Here is a 25,438-nt window from a genome sequence, read left to right as displayed (position 1 = left end):
GGAGGGGTTTGTAGCCACCATGTGGGTGCTGGGAATCGAACCCAGGTCCACTGCAAGAGCAGTCAGTGCTCTTAACCACTGAGCTACCTCTCCAGCCTCTAAGGTTTTATTTTTAATTATGTGTATATAAGTGCCTCTGGGGTTATATTCACATGTCCAAGGAGTTCATAAGAGGGTGTTGGATCCCCTGGAGCTGGAGTTATATAGTTGGTTGTGAGTTGCCCAGCATGGGCGCTGGAAACCAAACTCAAGTCCTTTGAAAGAGCAGTATGCACTTTTTATTTTTGGTCTTTTTGAAACAAGATCTTAGCCCCAGCTGGCCTGGAACTCACTATGTAGACCAGGCTGGCTTTGAACTCACAGAGATCTGCCTGCCTCTGCCTCCCAAGTGCTAGAACTAAAGCATGTGCCACCTCGTCCAGCTGCAGTATGTACTCTTAACTGCTGACCCATCTCTCCACCTCCAAGAAACTTTTTATGTGTTGTTTTTTGCTGCTTTATGTGTTGTTCCAGCTAAGCAAAGAGCTAGAACAAAAATAAAATCTATTATGGGGAATGAGAAACAGATATGTTTCAAAAACACCTAAGTATATACTTTGTGCCAGGAAGTCCCTGAAGATAAAGCAGTGAGTGAGGTGAAAATTCTTATCCTGGAGAACCTGCCCTATTGCAAAGAGGCGGTGATGGAGAAAGGGCAGTTGGCCATGGGTAGAAACAATAGCACCAGAAAGAAAGAATAAGAAAAAGTGCTTTGACCTGAGGGTAGATGTCTGTGATCCCAGCACTTGGGAGGCTGAGGCAAGAAGATTGCCGCAAGTTTGCACCTAGCCTAGGCTACATAGTAAGACCCTGTCTACAAACACTTTGGAGGCTGGAGAGATGGCTCAGCAGTTAAGAGCACTGACTATTCTTGCAGAGGACCCAGGTTCAATTCCCAGCACCCACATGGCAGCTAACAACCATCCGTAACTCCAGTTCTAGGGATCCAACTCTCTCTTCTGACTTCTTCATGCATTGCATGACACGGGTGCACTTACATACATGTAGGCAATACACTCATATATATAAAATAAAAAAATAATAATTTAAAAAAAACTTTGAAAGTTCTTAAGGTTTGGGAAATGCGCTGGATCTAGATCTCACCTATCTATCTTAGCACTGAAGTCCTTTTCCAGCCACTTGATTTTTTTCATCAGTTTTATTCTGTTCTTTTACTCCAAGAACTTTACACTTACTTGTTGACTATATACTTCATTATGTAACAGCGTTCTAAACCTTTTTTCCTGATCTTCTCTTCCTCTTCCTCCTCTTTTCTTTTGAGACAGGATCATTGCTGTAAAGCCCTGGGTGGCCTGCTGCTTATTATATAGCCTAGACTGGCCTCAGACTGCCTTAGCTTTCTGAGTGTTGAAATTACATGTGTGCACTACCACACCCAGGTTCTTTTACATCTGTGTTTCTGGAAATGTGTTTTACACTAATGGCTTCACTTCCCTCCTCTTCAGTCACTTTCATGCCATGGAAAAATGCCCTTGTTAGATGAACTAGGTACCACCCAGCATCCTTCCATCCTTCCCTTCATCCTTTGGCAGTCAATGCTATTTAGTCATGCCTTCAGACTCTATGCTTGGTTCCCTTGAGGTCATGCTTTTGGGTTAAGGTTTAGCTATTTGTTCTTGGTCTCCCCCCAGCACTGCAGGTTCTAGCCTTGAGGTGTGTATATATATGCTCCATAATGATCGTTAAGACTGTTTTCTCAACAGAGTGTTGACTCTTGGAAGACAGAAACATAAGTATTTTCATGGTGGTTTTCCCAACATTAGCCTAATACTCGGCAAAGGAGTATTTAATATTTGTTTAATGAATGTAAATATTAATAGTGGCTTTTAGTTTTCCTCTAGTAAGAGAAATCAGACCCTTCTTTAGCTTTATAGTCTATTCAGAATTGGCTATCACTGTTTTAACTTTCTGTGTATTATCCACAAGTGTGTTCTGACTGAACATGTAAGTTTTTTTTTATTTTAATTTTTATTTTTATTTTATGTGTATGAGTGTTTGCCTGCATGGATATAAGTGCTGCAGTGCCCATGGAGGCAAGAAGAGTGCATTGAATCCCCCTGGAACTGAAGTTATAGATGGTTGTTAGCCTGCCACATGGGTGCTGGAAACCAAACATGGGTCCTTTGCAAGAGCAGCCAGTGAGTGCTCTTAACTGCTGAGTCATCTCTCTAACCCCCTGAGCATGTAAATTCTTGAGACTGGTCACTCTCTCCCCCTCATACTGAATTTCTGTAGCCATTGACTTAGAGGCAGGAACCTCTGTTGGGAAAAGAATGATGTCCAGCTCTTGCTAGCACTGGATGTATTTTAAGATTCTTTTGTGGTTCTTTGTACCGCTCCAGAAACATTATGCTGCTTCAGACAGGCAAGGGGTACTTTTTAGTTTCAGAGTGTTATAAGGAGTATTTCTGATGTCTCTGATAGTTGGTGTGGATGACTACAGCTCAGAGTCTGATGTGATTATTATACCTTCAGCCCTGGACTTCGTCTCACAAGATGAAATGTTGACACCACTGGGGAGACTGGACAAGTATGCTGCAAGTGAGAACGTATTTAACAGGTGTGTGTACATTCTTTTCATTAATAGAAACTACAAGAAAGACTTCTTAATTTCAGTAGGGAAATTAAATAATCCACCCTAATGTAGGTATTTCCATGTAATCTGAGTTGCCAAATACTGTAGCCTGACCTGTATTATAGCCCTTGATTCATTGCTTTTTGGCAAGAAAAAAAAAAGTTGTGTTGTTTCATTTTGCTAGGCCTCTGAGCATAATTTTGGTGTTCATGTAAATTGCTTATTAGGAGCATATTATTCTTTTACCAGATGGCACGGCATACCTTGTGTGTGCCCGGGAATGTGCAGGGCACAGGGCACGGCAGAAACCAAGAGCTAGCACCTTTTTGGTGCACAGTTTCTGTAACTGATCTTTAGACCACTATATCAGACTTTTCTGGAAACTCAGTCTTCAACTTTTTTTGAGTATAGATAGAAAATGCTCATACTAGTAAATAAAACATTTAATGTAATGAAGAGTGAATATACTTTCCCATTATTGTGACAATTGGATAAGTGAAGTTAATTTTCAGTAACTAGAAATTTCCCCAGTCATTTGAAGATTATTTTAAAATGGTAGTAACCAATCTTATTATCATCTGTAAAGTTAAATCTAGCTTGTGCTACTTAGGAAATTACAAGTTTAGTATATTATGAAGTACAGTAAGAAACATGTCTTTATGAAACATATGGGTTCTGGTTTGGGGGGGCGTTTAAATTCTAAAAAACAACTATTAATGACACTGAACACTATCTGATTTTCTTTTTCTGTGTAGACAAATGGTGGCCCGGAGTTTGCTGGATACACTGAGGGAGGTCTGCGATGATGAAAGAGATTGTATTGCTGTTTTGGAAAGAATTAGCAGATTAGCTGATGATTCAGGTATGTTTTTATGCAGAGAAACTAAATTTATTGTCTTTAGAAAGGTTTCAGTTGACCAAATTTGTATTTGTTTCTAAAACTATTGAAGAAATTAGCATTAGAGATTTCTTTAAGAATTCCTAAGGACCAGGCATGATGGCCTATGCCTCTAATCCCAGCACCATGGAGCTGAGGCAGGTAAAGCTGGGGTTCAGAGTCAGTCGAGGCTACATTGAGACCCCATTTTAAAAATAAAAATAAATTCAAAGTAAAATTTTGTTTTCGTTTGTATTTTTGAGACAGGGCCTTCCTATAGCCACTGCTGGCCTGGAACTTACTACATAAGCCAGGCTGGCCTAGAACCGGCTACCTCTGCCTGCCCACTGCTCTGATTAAAGGTGTGCACCACCACATCCAATTCAAAGTAAATTATTAAGCCTATTAATAACAAGGGACAAAAATAAGATCCAAGCAGTTTATAATATGCTTGCTTATTCAGTTAATTTTTTAGATTTCTCATCAAAATAAATCTGAGAAATTATATCATTTATGTTAATATCTTAGCACTAACAACAATTTTTAAGTAATTCAGAATAAATTAAAAGTGCCAGAGGGATGGAGAGATGGCTCAGCAGTTAAGAACACTGGCTGTTCTTGCAGAAGACGCGGGTTCAAATCCCAGCACCCATATGGCAGCTAACAGCTCTGTAACTCCAGTTCCAAGGGCTCAACAGCCTTTTCTGCTCTCCGTGGGCATTGCATGACAAGGGTACGCTTACCTACATGCAGGCAATACACACATACACATAAAATAAAAATAATAAAATGTATTTTTTTAAAGTGGCAGAAGGACTTTAATTTTTTTTTTGAGACTTTCATATGTAAGTATTATATTTACATTATTTCCATCCCTCCCAGTCCCCTTTAAAAATTTTTTAGGTAAATACATAATGCTCTCTTTATTCTTTACATGGGAAAAATAGTCACTTATTTGTAAACTGAAAGCTGGTTTATTACTAAAGTAAAGACAGGAAAGTTTCCTTAAGAAAGAGGTAAACTTGGGGCTGGAGAGATGGTGCAGCGGTTGAGAGCACTGACTGCTCTTGCAGAGGACCCGGGCTTGATTCCCAGCACCCACACTGCGGCTATAAACTGTCCTTAACTCCAGTTCCAGGGGAATCCGAAGCCCTCTTCTAACCTCTGTGGCATTGCACGACATGTGTGCACTCACATACACACAGGTAATACACTCATACACATAAAATAGAAATGTTAAATAAAAATATATAGGAAGGGAGGGATGGAGGGGGGAAGGGAGGAAGGGAGGGAGGGGTAAATTTAAGCCTGACGTGGTAGCTCATTTTTGTAATCCTAAGTATTAGAAGACTGAGTGGGGCAGAACCTCAAGTTTGAGGCCAGCCTGGGCTGTCAGTGAGCATATGGAGAGAGAGGTGTGCTTGTGAGGAATGGGAGGAGAGGGGGGAAGAGAAAGAGGTACTTGATTTGAAACTTAGACTGTGATGATGTGTTGAGGATCTTCATTTTTTTTAAGATATGTTTTTTATTGTAGTAAAATACACATGACATAAAATGTGCTATTTTAAGATAATAAGTTGTTTGTATGTGTGGTATATGCATGGATATGTGGGTACACACTCATGCAAAAGCCAGAGGAGGTCATCAGATGTCCTGCTTTTCCAGTCTCTGCCTTACTCCCTTGAGACAGGATCTCTCACTGAACTCAGAACCCACAGTTTTGACAAGGCTGGCTGCCCAGCACGTTCCCAATATCTGCCTGTCTTTGTCTCTCAGTGCTGGGTTACAGGGGCGTGTGGCCATGAGTACTGATGATCCACACTCAAGTCCTCGTGCTTGCACAGCAGCACTTCACCCACTGAGTCATCTTCTCAGCCCCAATAATAATTTTTTAAATACATGCACCCGTGTCGTGCAGTGCCCAAGGAGGTCAGAAGAGGGCATCAGACCCCCTGGAACTGGAGTTACGGATGGTTGTTAGCCGCCACAGAGGTGTTGGGGCTCAAACCCGGTTCCTCTACAAGAGCAGTCAGTGCTCTTAACCGCTGAGCCATCTCTCCAGCCCCCCAGTAACATTTTTTTTTTAAATAAGTTCGGTTTTTTGTTTTTTTTTAATGTGTAAAGAGTGTTTTGCTTACATATATGTAAGCACACCCATGTCATGCAGTGCCCAGGGAGGTCAGAAGAAGGCATTGGATTCCCCTGGAACTGGAGTTACAGATGGGTGGTAGCTGCCATCTGGGTGCTAGGAACAGAACCCAGGTCCTCTGCAAGAGACGTCTGTGCTCTTAACCACTGAGCATCTCTCTAGCCCCCAATAATAAATTTCAAACATAATTTTATACTTGATTTGGAAATAATCCAAAAATCAATGTTGAAACTTTTTTCTTAAGTTGCTTTATTAAAAATTTTTAAATTCAAATAAATGCTGGCTTCTCAGCAAATACCACCTTTTAATCTGCAGATGAACTTGTCTTTCAATAAACAGTTCATTTATATAAGCCTTAAATTTTTAAGATTAAATTTTCTTGGGGCTGGAGAGATGCTCAGTGGTTAAGAGCACTGACTGCTCTTACAGAGGATCCAGGTTCCGTTCCCAGTACCCACATGGCAACTAACAACCATCCGTAACTACAATTCCAGGGGAATCTGACGCTTTCTTCTGACCTCCAAGAGCATTGCATGACATGGGTACACTTACACGTATACAAGCAATACACTCATATACATATAATAAAAATAAATAAAAGATTTAAATTTTCTTTTAGGATAGAAAATATTTGTAAGCTTACTTATTTGCATTACATAATTATTCTTATACATACATACCCATTCTGAAGTAGCTATAGGAGGGTCTAATCAAGTATAATTTTGTATTTTTTGAGTTAAGTTAAATAACAACAGTTTAGTTATGTGATAGTTTGTAGTGGATTTGTTAGATTGAGGAGGTTGCAGGGAAAGGGCATACTCGGAAGTAAAACACTAGTTTAGAAGCCTGAAGAGTTCAAGGTTGGAGCCAGCCCCTTTGGTCACCAGGGGGTCATCTAGTTAGGAAAGGAGGCAATAAAGGCTATATTGGAAAGGTTTATAATATGTCATATTAGAAAGTTAACATTTTTTGGTATAATTTATAACAATAATGTAGCAATATAAACTGACTGGATGAAAAAGGTGGGTGACAGGCAGACCAAGTGAGAGGTCATACTAATTGTAAGAATGGGTGTTTGAGAAAAATTTGAAGTGGCAGGAACTATTCCAGAGTGCCTTCGGCAGTTGGAGTGGCAAAGTTGGGTTGACCCTGAGCTTTCCTCCTTGGGTTGGCCTGATGGTAACATTCAAGAAAGATGTGAGTGTAGAAATCTAGTAGATGGTTAACTGGAGAAATCAGTTTGTCTAATTTGATTCTTTGTAGGTAATCTTATTTCTTCCTAAAATCCCCTTTCCATGGAGTTTGTTCTACAGTTTTATTATGATATATTCAGGAATAAATTTATTCTACTCAGAATTTGCCATGCTTCTTGAATTTGAGAATTCTTGTTTAACAGGAAATTTTAACCATTCACCTTTGAAATATTGTCTTTTCTCCCTCTTAAGATCTTTTAAGTTTAATTTGGGGTGTGTCTCTGTGTGTATTTCAGATAGATACTCATGTAGCCCAGTCTGGCCTTAAACTAAGGATAATCTTGAATTTTTTTTTAATTTAAAAAAAAAGTTGGTTTATTCTTCTGATCTTGAACCTCCTACCTTTACCTCCCATGTGCTGGGATTACAGGCTTATGCCACCGTGCCTAGTTTTATGCGATGCTGGGCAAGCATTCCAACTGAGCTACATCCCCAGCTGAGTAGGCATTTACATGGTTGAGACTGTGGAGCTCTTGTTTAACAAATGTCATAATTTTTCAGTCCTTTGTTCTCCCATCATTTTGGTAGTTTCCCTCAGCAAAGTGCCTCTCTGAAATTTCAACCTGCCATCTGACCATTGAGTTTTTGTTGCTATTAATGACATTTTTATTTCAGGAGTTTCAGGTGCTATTTTTTTTGTGTGGTTGTGTTTTTCTCGCCCAATTAGGTTCTTTTCTTGTTGCATTTCCTGATACTGTATCTTCAAAGTAGAATCAGAATGATTCAAACCTCTCCAGATTGCTGAAGTGCATGGAATTACAATCTTTCTGCTGCTGAGGAATCATTTCCTGGTCTGTTAGGGACTATGAGTTCATTTAGTGGGTCCTCATAGAAATTTGGTATTTGCTTCAGCTCCATTTTGAGTGTACTACAAGTGGCTAGGAGTTGTTAGCAGCTAGCAGTTCATGCTGATTTCACAGTATATAGAATGTGGGTTTGTGTTTTTATTTTGAGTGTGAAGAGAGGCCCCTCTTCACCTATGCTAGATCTGTGAGTTTGGAACCCAGATCAGGCTAGGTATTTATTACACACTGCTAAAGGTACGTGGATAAGTACACAACCTTATGAAGTTTCATACAGTGAAGATCAGTTCATGTTATCAGAACTCACATGAAATGGAACTAGCACCCTAGAACCATCTCATCCCTCCTCCAAAGTAAGCACTACTTTGACCACTGAAAGAATAGTGCCCAGATAGTTTGCCTCTTTAAACTTTATATAGAATCATACTTAATGTATTCTTTTTCGTCCAACTTCTATGTTTCTGAATCTTATGCACGTTGTTTTCTGTAACTGTATATGTGTGTGTTTATTATTAATTTGATACATAGTAATTTATCTGGTAGTTAATGAGCATGTGAATTACTTCCAACTTTATGCTCTTGGTACTGCTGTTAGGCAAGCAGTCATGTGGAGCCATGGGCACACAGATTTCTGTGAGTGCATGCTTAAAAAGGAGTCACTATGTCATAGGATGTGCAAAGATTTATCCATGATAGATATATATCTTGTCCTAGGATGTTCTTAAATCATGGAGTTTGCAGATAGTATTAAATCATAGTATTGATATAGTCTATAGATAGTATCATATAATAGTATTGGTATATGTATTAAATAAGGTATTTAACCCCCAGTGCAATGTGTAACATTGTAGATGATAAATTATAAAAAAAAATTTATCCAGTTTGTATATTATGAATGATAGAAACACTGGTTAGAAGTGATTTCCTTCCATCATTTATGATTTTGGAAAGAACTACATGATTGAGAGAATATTTTTATGAGCCCTTTCCATGCTGAAAATGAAAAGTCTAAACCTTCCTAAGTAGCTTTGATAAAGTAGCTCAGATAAAGGCAGTTGTTTTCATGAGAGAATGTGTTTGTTCATGTTGTTGTTATTTCAATAGAACCAACCGTGAGAGCAGAGCTGATGGAACAGGTGCCGCATATTGCACTGTTTTGTCAAGAAAATCGGCCTTCGATACCATATGCTTTTTCCAAATACTTACTACCTATTGTGGTGAGATATCTTGCAGATCAGAATAATCAGGTAAGGTTGCCTTTACTTCTTAAAGGAATTTCATGTAATAATGTATGTAGAATGGCCTATCCTACGTGATAGAATTTGAATATTTTCCTGGTCTAACTTGATTATTCTATTTTACAAAAGTGACCAGTTGTCTTAGATTATGTTAAGACACTAACAGATTTGTTATTAATGCCATCATAAATGGTGCCTGGTAACCAGTCTTGTGTGGGACATCTTTACAAAAATGTTTTTGTGTTCGACTTTATCTATTATGATAGTCTACCGAGTTCTATCTTTGTAATAGTTGAAAGCAATAGCCATGTTTATTTGCTAGGTTGTGAAGTTATGGATTCTTTTACATTGTTATTAGAAGCTTTCACATTGGTAAAAATCAGGTTGTGGAGTTTTATTATGTCACATATGTGTTTTGTTTATACTGTGGTGTTTTTCTTCTTAGGTGAGGAAAACAAGCCAGGCAGCGTTGCTGGCTCTGCTGGAGCAGGAGCTGATTGAGCGATTTGATGTGGAAACAAAAGTGTGTCCCGTCCTCGTAGAGCTGACTGCCCCAGACAGCAATGATGATGTGAAGACAGAAGCAGTGGCTGTAAGTAGCACACCATTTCTCCATTTAGGCAGACGAAAAGTAAGGTTTGAGAATCTAGTAGTGTATGTTATGACTCGCATCTGTGGTTCCTACATTCAGAAGTAAGAATTCTAATAGTAAAATAGAAAAACAATAAGTGAACCTGAGACTTTCTTCCCATCTAACTGGATATTCAACATTCACTCTTTATACCTAAAATACTATGATTTATCCTTTGTTGATATAAAGAAATTACAATAAAAGTTGGTAATCATTTCTGGATCTTCTAATTTCCCTTAAATTTTCCTTTTTATTGTTTTTAGGTACTCACCAATTAGTAAACTTAGGTGCTTTCTTTTTTCTCAGCAATATTTTTATTGACATGAAATCCATATACAATGAATCATTTTTTAAGGTGTACTGTTTAGTGGCATTTAATAAATTCAAAATGCACAATTATCACCTCTACGTAGCTCCAAAACTTTTAAATCTTTTTTGGCCTGGAACTCGCTATGTAGATCTCACAGAGATCTGCCTGCCTCTGCCTCCCAAATTCTGGAAAACATTTTCTTTTTTAAAAAAAAATTTTTTAAGCTTTTTATTTTTATTTTATGTATATGAGTGTTGTGCCTGCATGTATATAAGTGTATCTGTATTGTGCAGTGCCCACAGACACCAGAAGAGGGTGTTGAATTCCCTGGAACTGGAGTTACTGATGCTTGTTAGCTGCTATGTGAATGCTGGGATTTAAACCCAGGACCTCTGCAAGAGCAACCAGTGCTCTTAACTGCTGACCCATCTCTCTAGCCCCAACATTTTCTTCTTAATTTCAGAAATTCCTCAATAAAGTAAATCAATTTGGGCTGGGCATTGTGGCACACACCTTTAATCCCAGCACTTGGGAGCAGAGGCAGGCAGATCTCTGAGTTCGAGGCCAGCCTGGTCTATGTATCGAGTTCCAGGCCAGCTGGGATACAGGGAGACCCTGCCTCATAAGGACTGAAAAAGGAAAGAAAAGAAACGAAAATCAATTTGGGCATAATCTGAAAAATAAGTATAATAAATATAAGTATATTCATTCTTCATATTTTGTTTCTGTTTTAGGAAAAATTCATTCTTACACATTCAGTTGTCTTAGATCAGTGATTGTGATCAAGGCATAACTTTGGGTTTTCAGGCTTGCTAATGCTTTGAAAAATAAAGCTGGCCACGGGATTTTGGAGATGAAGGTGTTTTCTCCAATGTGATGATGTTGGGATTTTTGGTAGGGATTATGCTGAACCTATAGATCAGTTTGGGGAGAATTCCAACCTAACAGCTGTTGAACATGATAGATCTCTCCATTCATTTAAGTACTGATTACACCATTGTCAGTATTTTATAGTTTTTAACAGAAAGATCTTATATTTTGTTAGATTTCATTTAAATTTTTTAAATTTTTTATGTGTATGAGTGTTTTGCCAGCATGTATGTAAGTGTGCCATATGGGTGCCTGGTGGTTATGGAGGCCAAAAGAGGGTGTCAGAGTCCCTGGAATTGAACTTTCAAGTGGTTGTTAAACACCATCTGGAACTAAACCTGCGTCCCCTGGAAGAGCAGCCAGTGAAATGCTCTTAACTGCTATACCATCTCTCAGCCTCAGATTTCATATTTTTAACATTGTTGTGAATGATACTATTTTTTAAATATTTATTATTTTTATGTGTATGAGTGTATTGCCCACATGTGTGTAAGTGCACCTGTGTCATGTAATGCCTGAGGAAATCAGAAGAGGGCATTTAATTCCCCTGGAACTGGAGTTAGGAACAGTTGTTAGCTGCAGTGTGGGTGCTGAGAATCAAACCCAGGTCCTCTGCAAGAGTAGCCAGTGGTCTTCACCTTTGAGCCATCTCTCCAGCCCCAATGATACTATTTTTTTTTTTAATGGTCTTTTTTGAGACAGGGTCTCCCTGTAGTGCCAGCTAGCCTGGAACTCACTATGTAGACCAGGCTGGCCTCGAACTCACAGAAATCTGCCTGCTTCTCTGCCTTCCAAGTGCTGTTACTACAGGAGTGCACCACCATGACTGGCCAATGACACTATTTTTAAAGCTTTCCAATTCATTGCTAATTTATAGAAATACAGTACATTTGGGGCTGGAGAGATGGCTCAGCAGTTAAGAACACTGGCTGTTCTTGCAGAAGACCTGGGTTTGAATCCCAGCACCCACATGGCAGCTCACAGCTGTCCGTAACTCCAGTCCCAGAGGATCCGACAGCCTCTTCTGACCTCTGCGGGCATTGCACAACACTGGTGCACTTACCTACATGCAGGCAATACACACATATGCATAAAATAAAAATGATAAATAAAATTTTTAAAAAAGAAATACAGTACATTTTTATATTCTGATATAGGTAGTCCAAAACTCTCTTAAATTCATTTGTTTATTCTTCTCTATAGAATCATTGGAATTGTCTATGTAGACAGTTATGCCATATATAAATAAGAGTGTTTCTTTCCCATTTGTATGCCTTTTGGTTTCTTTTTCTTAGGTTTGCACATCTTGGGAATAGATGAAATTGGAAAATGATAATAGACATCAGATTTCCTTCTATATTAACTATGCAGGGAATGGACTTTTACAATAAAGGACTAGTTTTCAGATAAAGGTAGTTCTTAACCTTGCTCTTTATATACTATGTTAACCGGAACACGTGCATATTAAAATTATGTCCAGAAACCAAGACTCTGCAGAAGCAGGACCTGCTTCCCATACATACATTTCAGTTACCCTGGTGCTTTGCAAGTTGGACTTCTGGTGTGTAGTTTTTCTTTGGCAATATAGATGAACTAAAGCAGACCCTCTTAAGTATAATCTTTCCTTTTGAACAGACAATGCTTTTTTAAAATTATGGAGATGCAGAATTTCTCTTTCAAAATTACTAATAAAATGATCAAGAAATTAAGTAATGATTAAATAATAGAAAAATGAAACTTTCAGAATTTTCTCTAGGTTTACTAAGTACATTTGATATGTATTTGATTAATTTATATTTCTTTAAATGATACCAAGTTGAACTGAAAAACCTTAGAAAGATATTTTCAGTGTGTGGTTTGTTTTTTTTTTTTTTTCTCATTTATTTTAGATAATGTGCAAGATGGCTCCCATGGTTGGAAAGGATATTACAGAGCGTCTTATCCTCCCTAGGTTTTGCGAGATGTGCTGTGACTGTAGAATGTTTCATGTTCGAAAGGTATGTTAGAAAATATAGTGCTCTGATATACTGATACATGAAACTTAATTGATTGTTTTAAAGAACTTTGTAGGTGACATTTTGAACTGTCAGTGTTACTTTTGTTATAGGTCTGTGCTGCCAATTTTGGAGACATTTGCAGTGTAGTTGGCCAGCAAGCTACTGAGGAGATGTTGGTAAGTGTCACAGGTGTTGAAAACATAAGCAGTGTGTTGCAGAATAGCACAGAAAGTTTATTTCCCAGGCCCATGATTGAGCCAGGATGACATGCTAGAGCTAGAAGTTTAGACTTCTGCAGGCTGGCATTTGAAATGTGTTTTGATAAGGACAGTTTGTTAAAAATACAAATAAGTGCCGGGCATGGTGGCGCACGCCTTTAATCCCAGCACTTGGGAGGCAGAGGCAGGCGGATCTCTGTGAGTTTGAGGCCAGCCTGGTCTACATAGCGAGTTCCAGGTCAGCTGGGGCTATAGGGAGACCTTTCCCAAAAAGGCACCCCCCCCAAAAAAAAATACAAATAAGTGTGAGAAATACTGATACACTGTTAACGTCCTCATTTGTACTTTGTAAATCAGTTCTGATTTATTCAACTGAATCTTTAATCTAATTGCAACTCTCACTTTGTCAACACATAAGCTCTGTGACAGGTTAGTTTTAGGTAGTAGCGTGTAGGATATATATGCTCAATGTACAAGTTCATAAATTTAAAGAGTTTTGGAACACATCTGTTATGCAAAAGTTCAGGTACAAGCTCTTCAGTAACATAAAGGTATATTTGTTGAGAGTATTTTTGCATTTGCCTAGTGAATTATGAATTTAATATGATTCATTAAAAATTTTCTGAGTACTAGTATTAAATAGGTTTTCTACTTTTAGAGAATATCCAATGTTTAAAACAGAGAAAATGAAAGAGAAGTAACTGTGGCCTCCTCATGTTTGTTCTCATGTAGTTGCCCAGGTTTTTCCAGCTGTGTTCTGATAATGTGTGGGGAGTACGAAAGGCCTGTGCCGAGTGCTTCATGGCTGTTTCGTGTGCCACGTGTCAAGAAATCCGACGGACAAAGTTATCTTCACTATTTATTAACTTGATCAGTGATCCTTCACGTTGGGTAACATCATTTTTGTAAAATAATGAGTCTATTTTAAAATAAATATGATTTTTATAATTTAAGAAATAATTTATATAATTTATGCTCTCCATATGTTTAAGAGTAGATGGTAGAAAACCTACTCTATTAAGATTTGCCTTTGGTTACTGGACAGACAGAAGTTTTTGCAGATACAAGTCATGTTGACTAGCCGGGAATGGTGGCGCACACCTTTAGCCCCAACACTTGGGAGGCAGAGGCAAACGGATCTCTGTAAGTTCAAGGCCAGGTTGGTCTACCTAGTAAGTTCCAGGACAGCTGGGGCTACAGGGAGACCCTGTCTCAAAGAGTGACAAAAAAAAAGAAAAAGAAAAAAAGTCATGTTGACTTTAATTTGGCCTGATGTTTAACACTCCTTGACTTTTCAATTTTCATTTATGTGTGTGTGTGTGTGTGTGTGTGTGTGTGTGTGTCTATGGGTGGCCAAGTTGGCCAAAAGAAGGCGTGAAATCCCTGGATCTGGAATTATAGGCAGTTAAGAGTCATGCTTGATGGGGCTGGAGAGATGGCTCAGCGGTTAAGAGCACTGACTGGTCTTGCAGAGGACCCAGGTTTGATTCCCAGCACCCACATGGCAGCTATGAGCCATCCTTAACTCCAGTTCCAGGTGAATCCAAAGCCCTCTTCTGACTTCCATGGCACTGCACAACATGGGTGCACTCACATACATGCAGGCAATACACTCATACACATAAAATAATAATAATATTTTTTTTTTTAAAAAAAGAGTCATGCATGAGACATGGGTGCTGGGAACCAAACTAGGGTCTTCTAAAAGAACAGCAAGCATTCTTAACTACTGAGCCATCACTTCAGCCTTCATTGGCTTTTAGATAGCAGCTTTGTATTCCTGGAGTAATAAAGTTGTGTGTTGGTAATGGATTGAGTTTGCCGTAGTACATAATTCTCTTCATATGTAGCAACTGGATTCAGTTTGCTAGTGTTTTCATTGAAGGTTCTGTTTGTTTGTTTGTTTTCCCTCCATATCTCATTTTCTTGTAAAATTTTGCTTGGTTTTGTTATCAGGGTAATAATATCCTTAACAAAATGAGTTAAAATTTTTCCTTGTTCAGCCTTATGAGAGAGTTTGTGGAGAACTAATGTTCTCTCTTCTTTAAATGTTTGATCAGTGGTCATAGCATTTGGGCCTAGGCTTTTCTTTGTAGGTAGTTTTTAAATTACTAAAATTAAAATTTCTGAGCTGAGTGTGGTAGTGCACACCTTTTAATCCCAGCACTTGGGAGGCAGAGACAGGCAGATCTCTGTGAGTTCGAGGTTGGTCTGGTCTACAAAGCGAGTTCCAGGACAGCTGGGGCTACTGGGGGACCCTGTCTCAAAAAGACCAAAAAAAAATAAAATTTTTTTAATTGAATTTTCTGTGACTTTGATTGGAAGCAACCTCAGACCTTTGGCAATATTGAGAGAATAAGCGCAGGCTCATACTTTAAGAAGTAACATTTCCTGAGTTTTTTGGAAATAGTGCTTATTAAAAAGGAGGTAATAATCCTGAATTCACGTTTACATTTCCCCCTAGGGAGTATATAGCTCTAGCCTTCTTTAAAACCAATTAAATCATTTTTCTGTATATACTTTTCCAAGTAGGCAAATGGTAATATATATCGATATGTATATATTACATTTTTTCCTTTGTAAAATTCATACATACTATATGATCCTCTTTCTAAAACTTGCAAAAAGGGATTACTGTTCATCTTTTTAGAAATAGGATGCTAAACCTCAAAAGAACTTGGTCTGTAGCACACTAGCTCTAACATTGTGATTTCCTCTGCATCTAGCCCTACTTCGTCCTGTAAAATTCTTCTGAACTGTTTTACATTTTTTAAAATTCTGATTTCAAAAACAGTTACAGAAATCACAGAATTAAATAAAATTCTGTAACCTCCTCCATTGTATGACATTCATTAATAACGCTAGGATATGTTTCCTGTTGTTAAGTAGATTCTAGTGTTTTCCAAACACTAGTGTCTCCTTGTAGCAAACAAATTCATCTTTCCTACTGAAAGCATTAAGTGTTTTTGTCATGTTTGTTGACTGTACTGCTTCATATTTTCTGTTTGACAGTCTTGGTTCTCTTCATTTTTCTTGTGTTTGAAGAATACAGGAATACTTGCTAAAAATTTTTCTATTTATATGTTTTATAATATCACTTAGGCTTTCATGGTTTGAGAGAATCCAAAAATTTAAAAAAAAAAAAAAGAAGAAGAAGTAGGCGCTGGAGAAATGGCTCCGCAGTTAAGAATACTGAATGTTCTGGGTTCAGATCCCAGCACCCGCATGGCAGCTAACAACTGTCTGTGATTCCAGTTCTAGGAGATCCAATGCCCTCTTCTGACCTCCATGGGCATTACATAACATGGATACACTTCCATGCATGTGGGCAATACACGCATATACATAAAATAAAAATAATAAATAAAGTATTTTTTTAAAAAACAAGTAAAATTTATAAGGATTTTTAATCCTAACTAAAGAAAGATTCAGATTCCAGATTTTTTTTAAAAACCTTTACTCTTATCCCAAACATACTTTGGCTTTGATGCATAGAAAGTAAATGGTTAAACATCTGTGTTTTTTTTTTTTTTAAAGCACCTCTTTATGCTCATGTTTTATTCCTTTTTTTCTTCTTAGGTTCGCCAAGCAGCTTTTCAGTCTCTGGGGCCTTTCATATCTACTTTTGCTAATCCATCTAGCTCAGGCCAGTATTTTAAAGATGAAAGCAAAAGTTCAGAAGATTTAACAGCAGAAGACAAAAATAGGTATAATTTTAAAACTTTGTTTTCTATTTGCACTATTTGTGAACAGCATCCTCAGTATTTTGCAATAAAGACTCTCTGGAGAGTTTGCAATTTCTCTTGAAAATAAAATTTAGTAAATATTTTTGTAGTGTTTTAAGTACATACATTTGTTACGTCTTCAGTTAGTTCTATATTAAGTAAGGAGGTGCATGTAACACATTTAGCTTAAAGCCTGACACATAAGAAACTAAATGACAGATTTGATCATCTCTGAGTAATTCATGAATTATTTGCCTAGGAAACTGTTAAAATTTAGAACATACAGCCTAATGCATATATAATTCATAGGTATTTTTAAATTTGTCTTTACAGATATCTTTAAGGAATAAAACCTAACTTAAGAATATGTTTGCTTTTATATATAGTCCACTTTTGACTCTTATTTTTCCTTGCAGTCAGTTAATTTAATTTGATCTTGGATTCTTTGTCCACAAAATGTTAATTATAATCTCTCAGTTGAGGAGGGAATGATTAGCCCTAAGTTGTTATGCTTATTAAATGGAATATCCATTTTAAGACAACCAATAAAGCTCAAAGAATGACTTATTTTAATTTTTTTTTACATTAAAAATAAATTGCTTTTTAGTTCTTAGAATTTATTATAGTGAGGGAAGAAAAATACCTTTTTGGGTCTAACAGTGCATGGGAAATGTGCGCAAGCTTTACAGTTTTCTCATGCGCTAGAGTCCTTGTTCTACGACAGCTCTACTGTAATGCAGTTGCCATGTGCCTTCTCCCTTGTCACGATGCTAATGAACATTTTCTTCTGTAGGTCTTGATACTGGGGTATTTGCTTTCTTGGTGTTTTGATTTGACAGTTCTTCCTTTCTTCTCTGCTGCCTTGTTTTACCTTTTTGCCCGTTCTCCTACTGTCCTGCCAAACAAACCTGAGGTACTGTTTTTGTAAAGGAAGAAATAATATCACTCTAACCCTGTCTTCCTAGCAAGCAAAGTCTCAGTTCTTTCAAAAACAGATGCTGGAAGGAATTTGACAGAAATGATTGGGGGGGGCGGTACCTGTTTTTCATTTTTGAAGTCCGCTTGCTTTTATAAATTATCAATTTAAGTTTACTGAAGACTGGCATATAACTTTTTTCTTAAATCTGGAAAGGTCTGATAAATGTAAATTTATAGGGAATTATATAAGTCAAAGCATGGCACACTTACAGGAAGAGGCAGATGATAAATATTATTCTCTGGTCACAAACACCTTTGTAGTGTGAAAACAGCCATCAACATTATATAAATGAATGGCTTTGCTGTATTCCAGTAAAACTTTATTAGTAAAAACAGTTGGTTTGCTAGAGTAAGGTTATGTCTGATGACTGATAGTATAAGGCATTGTGGAAAAACTAACAATAGTTTAATTTCTTGATTCATTCCCCCTCTATAACAAAGCGATGTATCTTGGTGTCAAGTCAATTTTATTTGTAGCACTGGACTATCTATAGATGTTACTGAATTGTCTTAATGTTGTATAAAGAAAGAGAATTCCTGGGTAAGGAAGGAGTTATATTAGATATCATAAAAGCTTTTGCATATTTATACATTTTAGCTTCATAAGAGCTAGTCCTGTACATTACTAAGTCTTAGAACCATTGACTTGATTGCCTTCCCTTAAACAGTGCTGGCTTTTGTTCTTAAGCTGATGTAGAGTTGCTGTGGGTGGGTGGTTGGGTGGGTGGGTGGATGGATGGATGGATGGATGGTTGTGCAAAATATAACTGCGAACCTACTGTGTACCTAGAATTTGCTTCCTGTACTTAGGGTTTTCTCAGTTACCTAGAATACAAATTTTCCTGTTCTTAGAGTAAAGATTTTTTGTTTATTTTTGTTTTTAAGATGTGTGTGTGTGTGTGTGTGTGTGTGTGTGTGTGTGTGTGTGTGTGTGTGTGATGTATGATGTGTACTGGTGCCTGTAGACACCAGAAGAGGATGTCAGATCCCCTGGAGGTAGAGTTACAGGTGGTTGTGAACTGCCTAACATGGATGCTGAAAACCGAACTCAGGTCCTCTGGAAGAACAGCAAGTGCTTTTAACTGCTGAGCCATCTCTCCAACCCCTGAAGTTTTTATTCTACATTTCTCCTACTGTTTAATTTTTTGTATAATGTTTTACCTCACTCTGAAACATTTGTTATCACTTGGTACTCTCTCTCTCTCTGAAGGATTTATTGATTATAGACATCTGTCTTTATCAGATCTATCAGGCTATTAATACTTCTTTAAAGACTGATAAAGGCTACTTTGAGAAACAGAGTAAACTGTTAAAATTTACACTTTATTTAATGTAAAGTAATATTCTTTTTAAATTGAGGTCTGGGGCTGTAACTCAGTGGTAAAGTGCTTGCCTAGAATGTCTAAGGTCCTGGGTTTGATCTCTGTCAGAGCAAAAATAATTATATAAAATCAGCATTCCCTGACACTCATTGAAACAGTTGCATTGCTCTTTGAATGCACATTGCTCTTTTGGTTCTCTCTGCCTTTTTGCTTGCTGTTCTCTTGGGGAGCATCTCCTTTTATCTGTATTGTCTCCATATCGAGTACCTCCCAGACTCTTCCAGGAAGTACCTCCCTGACTCTTCCAGGAAGTTCAGAGCTTTTTGTCTTTGTTATCAGTAACACTGGAATTATAGCACTCATTTTTAACAATGGCTTTTAATGCTGTAGATTACAAGCCTGTCTAGTGTAACAGTCTACCTCCCTCCCACTCTCCGGAGTGTCCCCAATCCCACCTCCCTCACAAGTATATGTCCTCTTATTCTAAAAGCCTATGGGTTTGATCTCCAAAGCCTTCAGCAACTGAACCAATATAATTGATTGTCATTGACATCAGGAAGTCTTCCCTGATGTCAAAACTTTATTTAATTAATTCACAGTTATAGGACTTGAAAGGTATGTCCTGCTGTTTTCTTTACTTTTTGCCTCAGGATTTGATGCTGTTTAACCAGATGTTCTTTGAGTCATTTTTCCCCTTGAAACAGTTGGACTGTTTGCCAGGTGCCATAGCCTCTGCTGAGGAGTTATTCTGAGGGTGTTAATAGTTTATGTGGGAATAAGAAAACTGAAACAGGGTCTCATGAAGCTGAGGCTGGTCTTGAGTTCCTGGTGCTCCTGATTCCACCTCCCTAGTTCTGGAATTACAGGCCTGTGCCACCACACCCAGTTTAGGATTCCTTTTGAGAGAACCTAGGCTATAGTGCTCTTGTATGCATAGCTCTCAGAAGCTGGGATGTTTCATCTATGGTGCATGAGCCTAGGTCCCCTCAGTGTCCAAAACCACCTGGCATTGAGAAGTCTTGACAGGAGTGTCAGAATTCTAGCAACTGGCTGCTTAGACTTGCAGTGACTATTACTCAGCTCCAGGAAAAATTGGAGCTTAAGGAATTTCTCCTTAAGCAGTTTAAAGCCACACAGGCAATACTTCCTCCCAGAATTTAATACTAGGGTAAACTTTCTCAGATCTTGTAGTTGTGTGTTTTAAAAAAAAAACCAACAACCTCTGCATTTAAGTTTAGACATACTAATAGATTTATATTAATTAGGTGAGAAGAAATGACTCTGATTTTGTTGCTGAGTCTTTAATCAGCAAAATTAATCCCAATACTAAGGTGAGATGGTAGTCAAGTCCTTGGAATACTTTGACATTCTGAGTAACCCTAGAGTTGGCTTTGTATTTTAAATGAGGGCTTCTTACATATGCCAGATTGTAGATAAGGTCTTAGAAATTTTACTTCCCCTTCCCATTTGCTAAAAAATACCTGGTTATCATAATTTGTAAAATTAACTTTGAGTGATTCTGAAAAAAACTGCAGAAATACCACAGCATAGCCCATGTATCCTTCATCCAAATTCTCCAAATGCAGTTTTACCATAATTGCCTAACTGGTTCTTTTCCTGACCTTTCGAGAATGTCTTTCATGTGTTCTTTTTTTAACCTCTTAAATAACTTTACTATGTATTTCTTCAAAACATAGACATTGCTACATAGCTGTAGTCCAATTACTAGCATTAGGAAGTGACACAGTAATATTCAGGACAGATTGCTTAGAAAATGCATGATTTGGAACACATTTCTTTTGCAGAGTAACAGCTTTAATAGCTATTGGGTAGAGAAAGCATCATAAGGCCATCAAGCCAGCTCCTCATTTTGAAGAATAAGGACCAAATGAGGAGTCCTAACAGTCCCTGAAGACTGAGTTTTGTATTAAGACAGCACCTGTGCTAGAGGAAGACTATGCAATTGAGTTTCCTCACAGCTGGCACTCAAGTTTATTGTGTCTGCATATTCTATATTTTATAGTTACAGAGTGGAAAAGAAACACTAGAATTTAAAAATACTGTTGCCATGTGTTATATTCCCAAATGGCGTGCATTTTAATCTTTAAACATTTTTTAAAAAACAAATCATGTTTTTGAGGGGTTGGAGAAATGGCTCAGCAGTTAAGAGCTCTGGCTGCTGTTGCAAAAGACCCAGGTTCAAATCCCAGCACCCACATGGTGCCTAACAACTGTCCATAACTCCAAAGAGGGGATCCAGTACCCTCTTCTGAACACTGTGGGTATTACATGATACAGGTGGCATGCAGGCAAAACACTCATACACATAAAATAAATAAATAAAAACTTTTTAATGTTTTTGAAAATGGCGAGCACTACCAGAGGGAACTTGATTGGGGGTGGTGGGAAGTGTCTCCCTATGTCCCACCAGCTGCCCTGGAACTCCCTGTGTAGCTCAGGCTGGCCCAATTTCATAGAGGCACACCTGCCTCTGTCTCAGGAGTGCTAGGATTAAAGGTGTGCACTACTGTGCCTGGATCAAACTTGATGCTTTCATGAGAACCTACATAGTGCCTGTTAAACTGGGACCCTACATAAATTTTAACATCATTGTCCTTTTATACAATTCTCTTAAGCCTCCTGTTTGATTTCTTTTATTGGGTATATTTAAAGGCACATAGCCCTTTATGGGAAGACTTTTTTTTTTCTTTATCATATTCACTTTACAAATTTACATTGATCTTTATCCCCCCCACCCCCGTCACCTTTTTGACTTCTGTCACTTGAGCGTAGTTTCTCTCCCTAGAAGACTGATTATCAGTGTTCCATCAGTGTTGGTCTCCAATTCTTTTACCCTTCTGACTTTTCCTCATCCTAAAAGTACGTACTTTGCCATTCTTTTATATAAGAAAAACACCTTCACTCCAGTATTATGAGTACCATGTGTGTGTTTGTGTTTCTTGCTTCATACATGGTTCAGCCCCGCACATCTTTGATTTGGTGACTTACGAGTCTGTCTCTAATCCCCACCTCTTTTCTTGGTGGCTGACTGTTTCTTACAGACATCACCACCTAGAATTTAGCCAATGCCTAACCATCTCGTCAGGACCTGAACTTGTTAACTTTTTCATTTAAGCTGCTCTCAGATTGTTTTATCTTTAATTAGTGTTACAGATTTCAGTTACTCTAGCCAGAAATTTGGGTATCTTCCTAGATTCTTCCCTTCATTTCTTGTCTCTGGCATGAAATAAGTGAACATTTACTATGAATTTGATCACCATTTGGTTGTCATTCTTCTGTGGCCCCACAGATACCACTTTTGTTCAAAAACATTATTTTTCACATGCACATCTAAAATTCCTGCAACTTGGCTAACCTCCAACTCATTTTCTTCACTGCTGCTTCAGGGGTCTTGGAAAGAGCTTCTCGGTGTACACTGCTCAATTGCTTTGTTTTTTCCTATAGCCCATAGGATAAATGCAGAAGTATCTGGTATGAAATACAGTAGTTCCCAGAAGATTTTCATCATTACCCACTTTTTCCTTCTCTTGGCTCCAATAAAATCATTGTTGTGTTCTGAATTTCCTGTGCCTGCCCTGTCAGTGCCTGCTTTCGTATGCTGTTTCTTTTAATGTTTTCATCCATTCACTTCATAAACATTTATTGGTTCTAAACACAGTCACAGCATTTCCTCCAAGGCTCTGTGGTTCCACTTCCATCTGGCCTGTGCTCAGGGTACGTACTTTAGCTTGCATTCAGGCGTAATTTTAAAATTTTTTGTAGAAATTTATATTTTAATTTTTATGGTGATACTTTGCTTTTGCAGTTTACTTTTTCTTTTCCTCTAATCTCATGGATAAGAGCTATAACTCACATTCCGTTTTCAGGGTTTTGCTTGTTTTGTTTTTGAGCTATGTAAGCCCAAGCTAGCTTCAGATTCTTGGTTCTCCATCCTCAGTCTCTCAGGGGCTAGAATTACAGGTGAATACCATCACACATGGCTTATTTTCCTCTTTTTATTTTATTTTATTTTTTAATTTTATTTGTGTGTGTGTGTGTGTGTGTGTGTGTGTGTGTGTGTGTGTGCGCGCACGCACGCCAAAGATTGTTGTGTTGGGTGTACAGAGGAAAAAGGTCAAATTCAGGTGTCTTCCTCAGTTGCTTTCAATTTTTTTGAGACAGGGTTTCTCACTGAACCTAGAGCTAGACCAGCTGACCAGCATGTCCCAGAGATCCTCCTGGTTCTGTCTCCCTGGCACTGGGATTATAGATGTGCGGCTCTACCTAGCTTTTTTACGTGGGTGCTGGAGATTGAATTTGGGTCCTTTTGTTTGCCCAGCAGGCACTTGACCTAACTCTACATCTCACATCTGCATCCTCACATTTGGTTTATTTCCTGGATCCTAGGAGGTGCTCAATAAATGTTTAAGTTTAATAGAGTTAAATAGAATATAGGAGACAATAAACAGTAAAACTTGCCAGAGTGCTCTAGTGTAGATGATAGTGGGCTTTCATCAAGAGCTTATACCATTTGTCTTTATCAGTTAACTCATAACTTCCTTCTGGAAAACCATTTTGAGTAGAGTTGGAAATTAAGGAAGAAATAAAAATAATCCTTTATTTATACCTAGATTTTTCATATATGAGATAGTTAATATCTTTATTGCTGTATAGAGTTATTTACCCTTCTTTTATAAGCAAAAAGTTTTTTGATTCTCAGCTTCCACTGTGTCATTGAAAGAGAGTGGCAAAACAAATAATCCCCAAATCAAATAATTTTAAATTTGTATGTATCTTAGAATCCAGTGTAGGAATTTCTTCTTCCTATTATTATTGATATTAAAAGGTATTGTAGTGTCCCAGGATTTACAAGTGTTACCTTCCCTAACTGTTAATGCCTGAGTATTTAGACTTATGCTTGGCAGGTATTTATGTCTCTGAATGCAGAAGAACTGATGGAAAAAGAAGCATTATGTAAAATGCAAAAACTATTCAGTTTGTGTAGATTATATTTTTAAGTATCAAACTTATCTAAATGCTATATGTAATGTCTTTCATTGATTTTTTTTCCCAGTAATTGTTTCTATGCTTCCATGTTTCTTTTTTTCCCCAAAATGAAACAATAAAAGGATCAAAGAGAATGACATCACAGAAGAAGGGCAGATCAGACAGGAGGATGTTCCTTCAGACCTCTGTGTCCCTCATTCCAGTGCCAGACTGGAAATCACAGCTCAAGACTGTGCTGCTGCGACATCTGGGAACTCTCCAGGTGACCTGAGTGTTCCTGTGGACAACTCCTTCCTCTGTACTTTGTCCTCAGAGTCTCCTCAGGAAGCAGCTAGTGATGAGAATGATAAAAAGCCTGCTAACTACAAATCTGCATTCCGACCAGAGCTTGGCACCAGCTCCTCAGATTCCACTCTTTTAGATCAGGAACTGTTCAACTCCTTCCATTTCTGGAGGACTCCACTTCCCGAAATAGATCTTGATATAGAGCTTGAACAGTACTCTGGGGAGAAACTCAGCCCAGAGGGACCAGGAGAAGCTCCTGGAGTCCCTGTGCCAAGTTTTCCTAATATCACCATGGCCACCCGGAAGGAACTGGAAGAAATGATAGAGAACCTAGAGCCACACATTGATGACCCAGATGTTAAATCTGGAGGACTCCACTTCCCGAAATAGATCTTGATATAGAGCTTGAACAGTACTCTGGGGAGAAACTCAGCCCAGAGGGACCAGGAGAAGCTCCTGGAGTCCCTGTGCCAAGTTTTCCTAATATCACCATGGCCACCCGGAAGGAACTGGAAGAAATGATAGAGAACCTAGAGCCACACATTGATGACCCAGATGTTAAAGGTATGAAGAGTCAGTTTTTTGTTTTTTGTTTTTAAGAAAAATTGCCTTTCAAGGTAGGGTTGTTCTAAGTGTAAAGAATTGCATCTAAAATAGGTTTGTTTCTATTCTTTATTGTAGTTGTACAGATGTGTTAATTCACAAATCATTTTTGTAATTAGTGTTTCACAAAATTTTGTTTTGAGCTCTGCACTAACCATTCTGCTCTGCATCTCATTTTTTTTTTTACTTTACAGCACAACTTTTTTTTTTCATTCAGAAGAATTCATTCCAAAGCAATTGACATTGAGACGTTTTCACATGCATTTCTAATCTCTATATACATGACTATCACTGGTCACAGTCGCCCACCTTCTGAGCTCCTCGGCATCTGAGCATGAATACAAACTCGTCAGATAGACAGCCTTCCTCTCCCACTAGAGGCTCCATACTCTGCCATCCCTGTCACTGTCCACTGTGTTGTCAGCACCCTCATCCATTCCCCCCTGTCTGCCCTTCTGGTAAATCTAGTCAGCCAGAGGTCCCTGTTCCAGGAGGGTCAGCTGTTCCTCATCTACGGCAATCCATTGTCAGTATTCC

The 25,438-nt window shown here is 38.1% G+C and overlaps 1 protein-coding gene across 1 annotated transcript in view; it reads left to right on the top strand.

The window, feature by feature from the left end:
* The window catches only part of Ppp4r1 (protein phosphatase 4 regulatory subunit 1), a gene marked incomplete at its 5' end in the record, with an annotated part of 81,098 nt that overhangs the window by 19,611 nt on the left and 36,049 nt on the right, over positions 1-25,438 (top strand). Inside the window, 10 exon segments of the mRNA XM_017798572.1 lie at positions 2,536-2,620; positions 3,391-3,497; positions 8,822-8,964; positions 9,401-9,547; positions 12,656-12,763; positions 12,874-12,939; positions 13,714-13,872; positions 16,561-16,688; positions 24,136-24,488; positions 24,689-24,862. Of these exon segments, the coding sequence (XP_017654061.1) occupies positions 2,536-2,620; positions 3,391-3,497; positions 8,822-8,964; positions 9,401-9,547; positions 12,656-12,763; positions 12,874-12,939; positions 13,714-13,872; positions 16,561-16,688; positions 24,136-24,488; positions 24,689-24,862 (1,470 nt within the window).

This window comes from Nannospalax galili, unplaced genomic scaffold (assembly GCF_000622305.1).
Source record: "Nannospalax galili isolate Female #2095 unplaced genomic scaffold, S.galili_v1.0 scaffold155, whole genome shotgun sequence".
In the NCBI taxonomy this organism is placed as follows: domain Eukaryota; kingdom Metazoa; phylum Chordata; class Mammalia; order Rodentia; family Spalacidae; genus Nannospalax; species Nannospalax galili.
The sequence above is the reverse complement of the archived record's forward strand: the minus strand, read 5'-3'. Positions and strand labels throughout refer to the sequence as shown.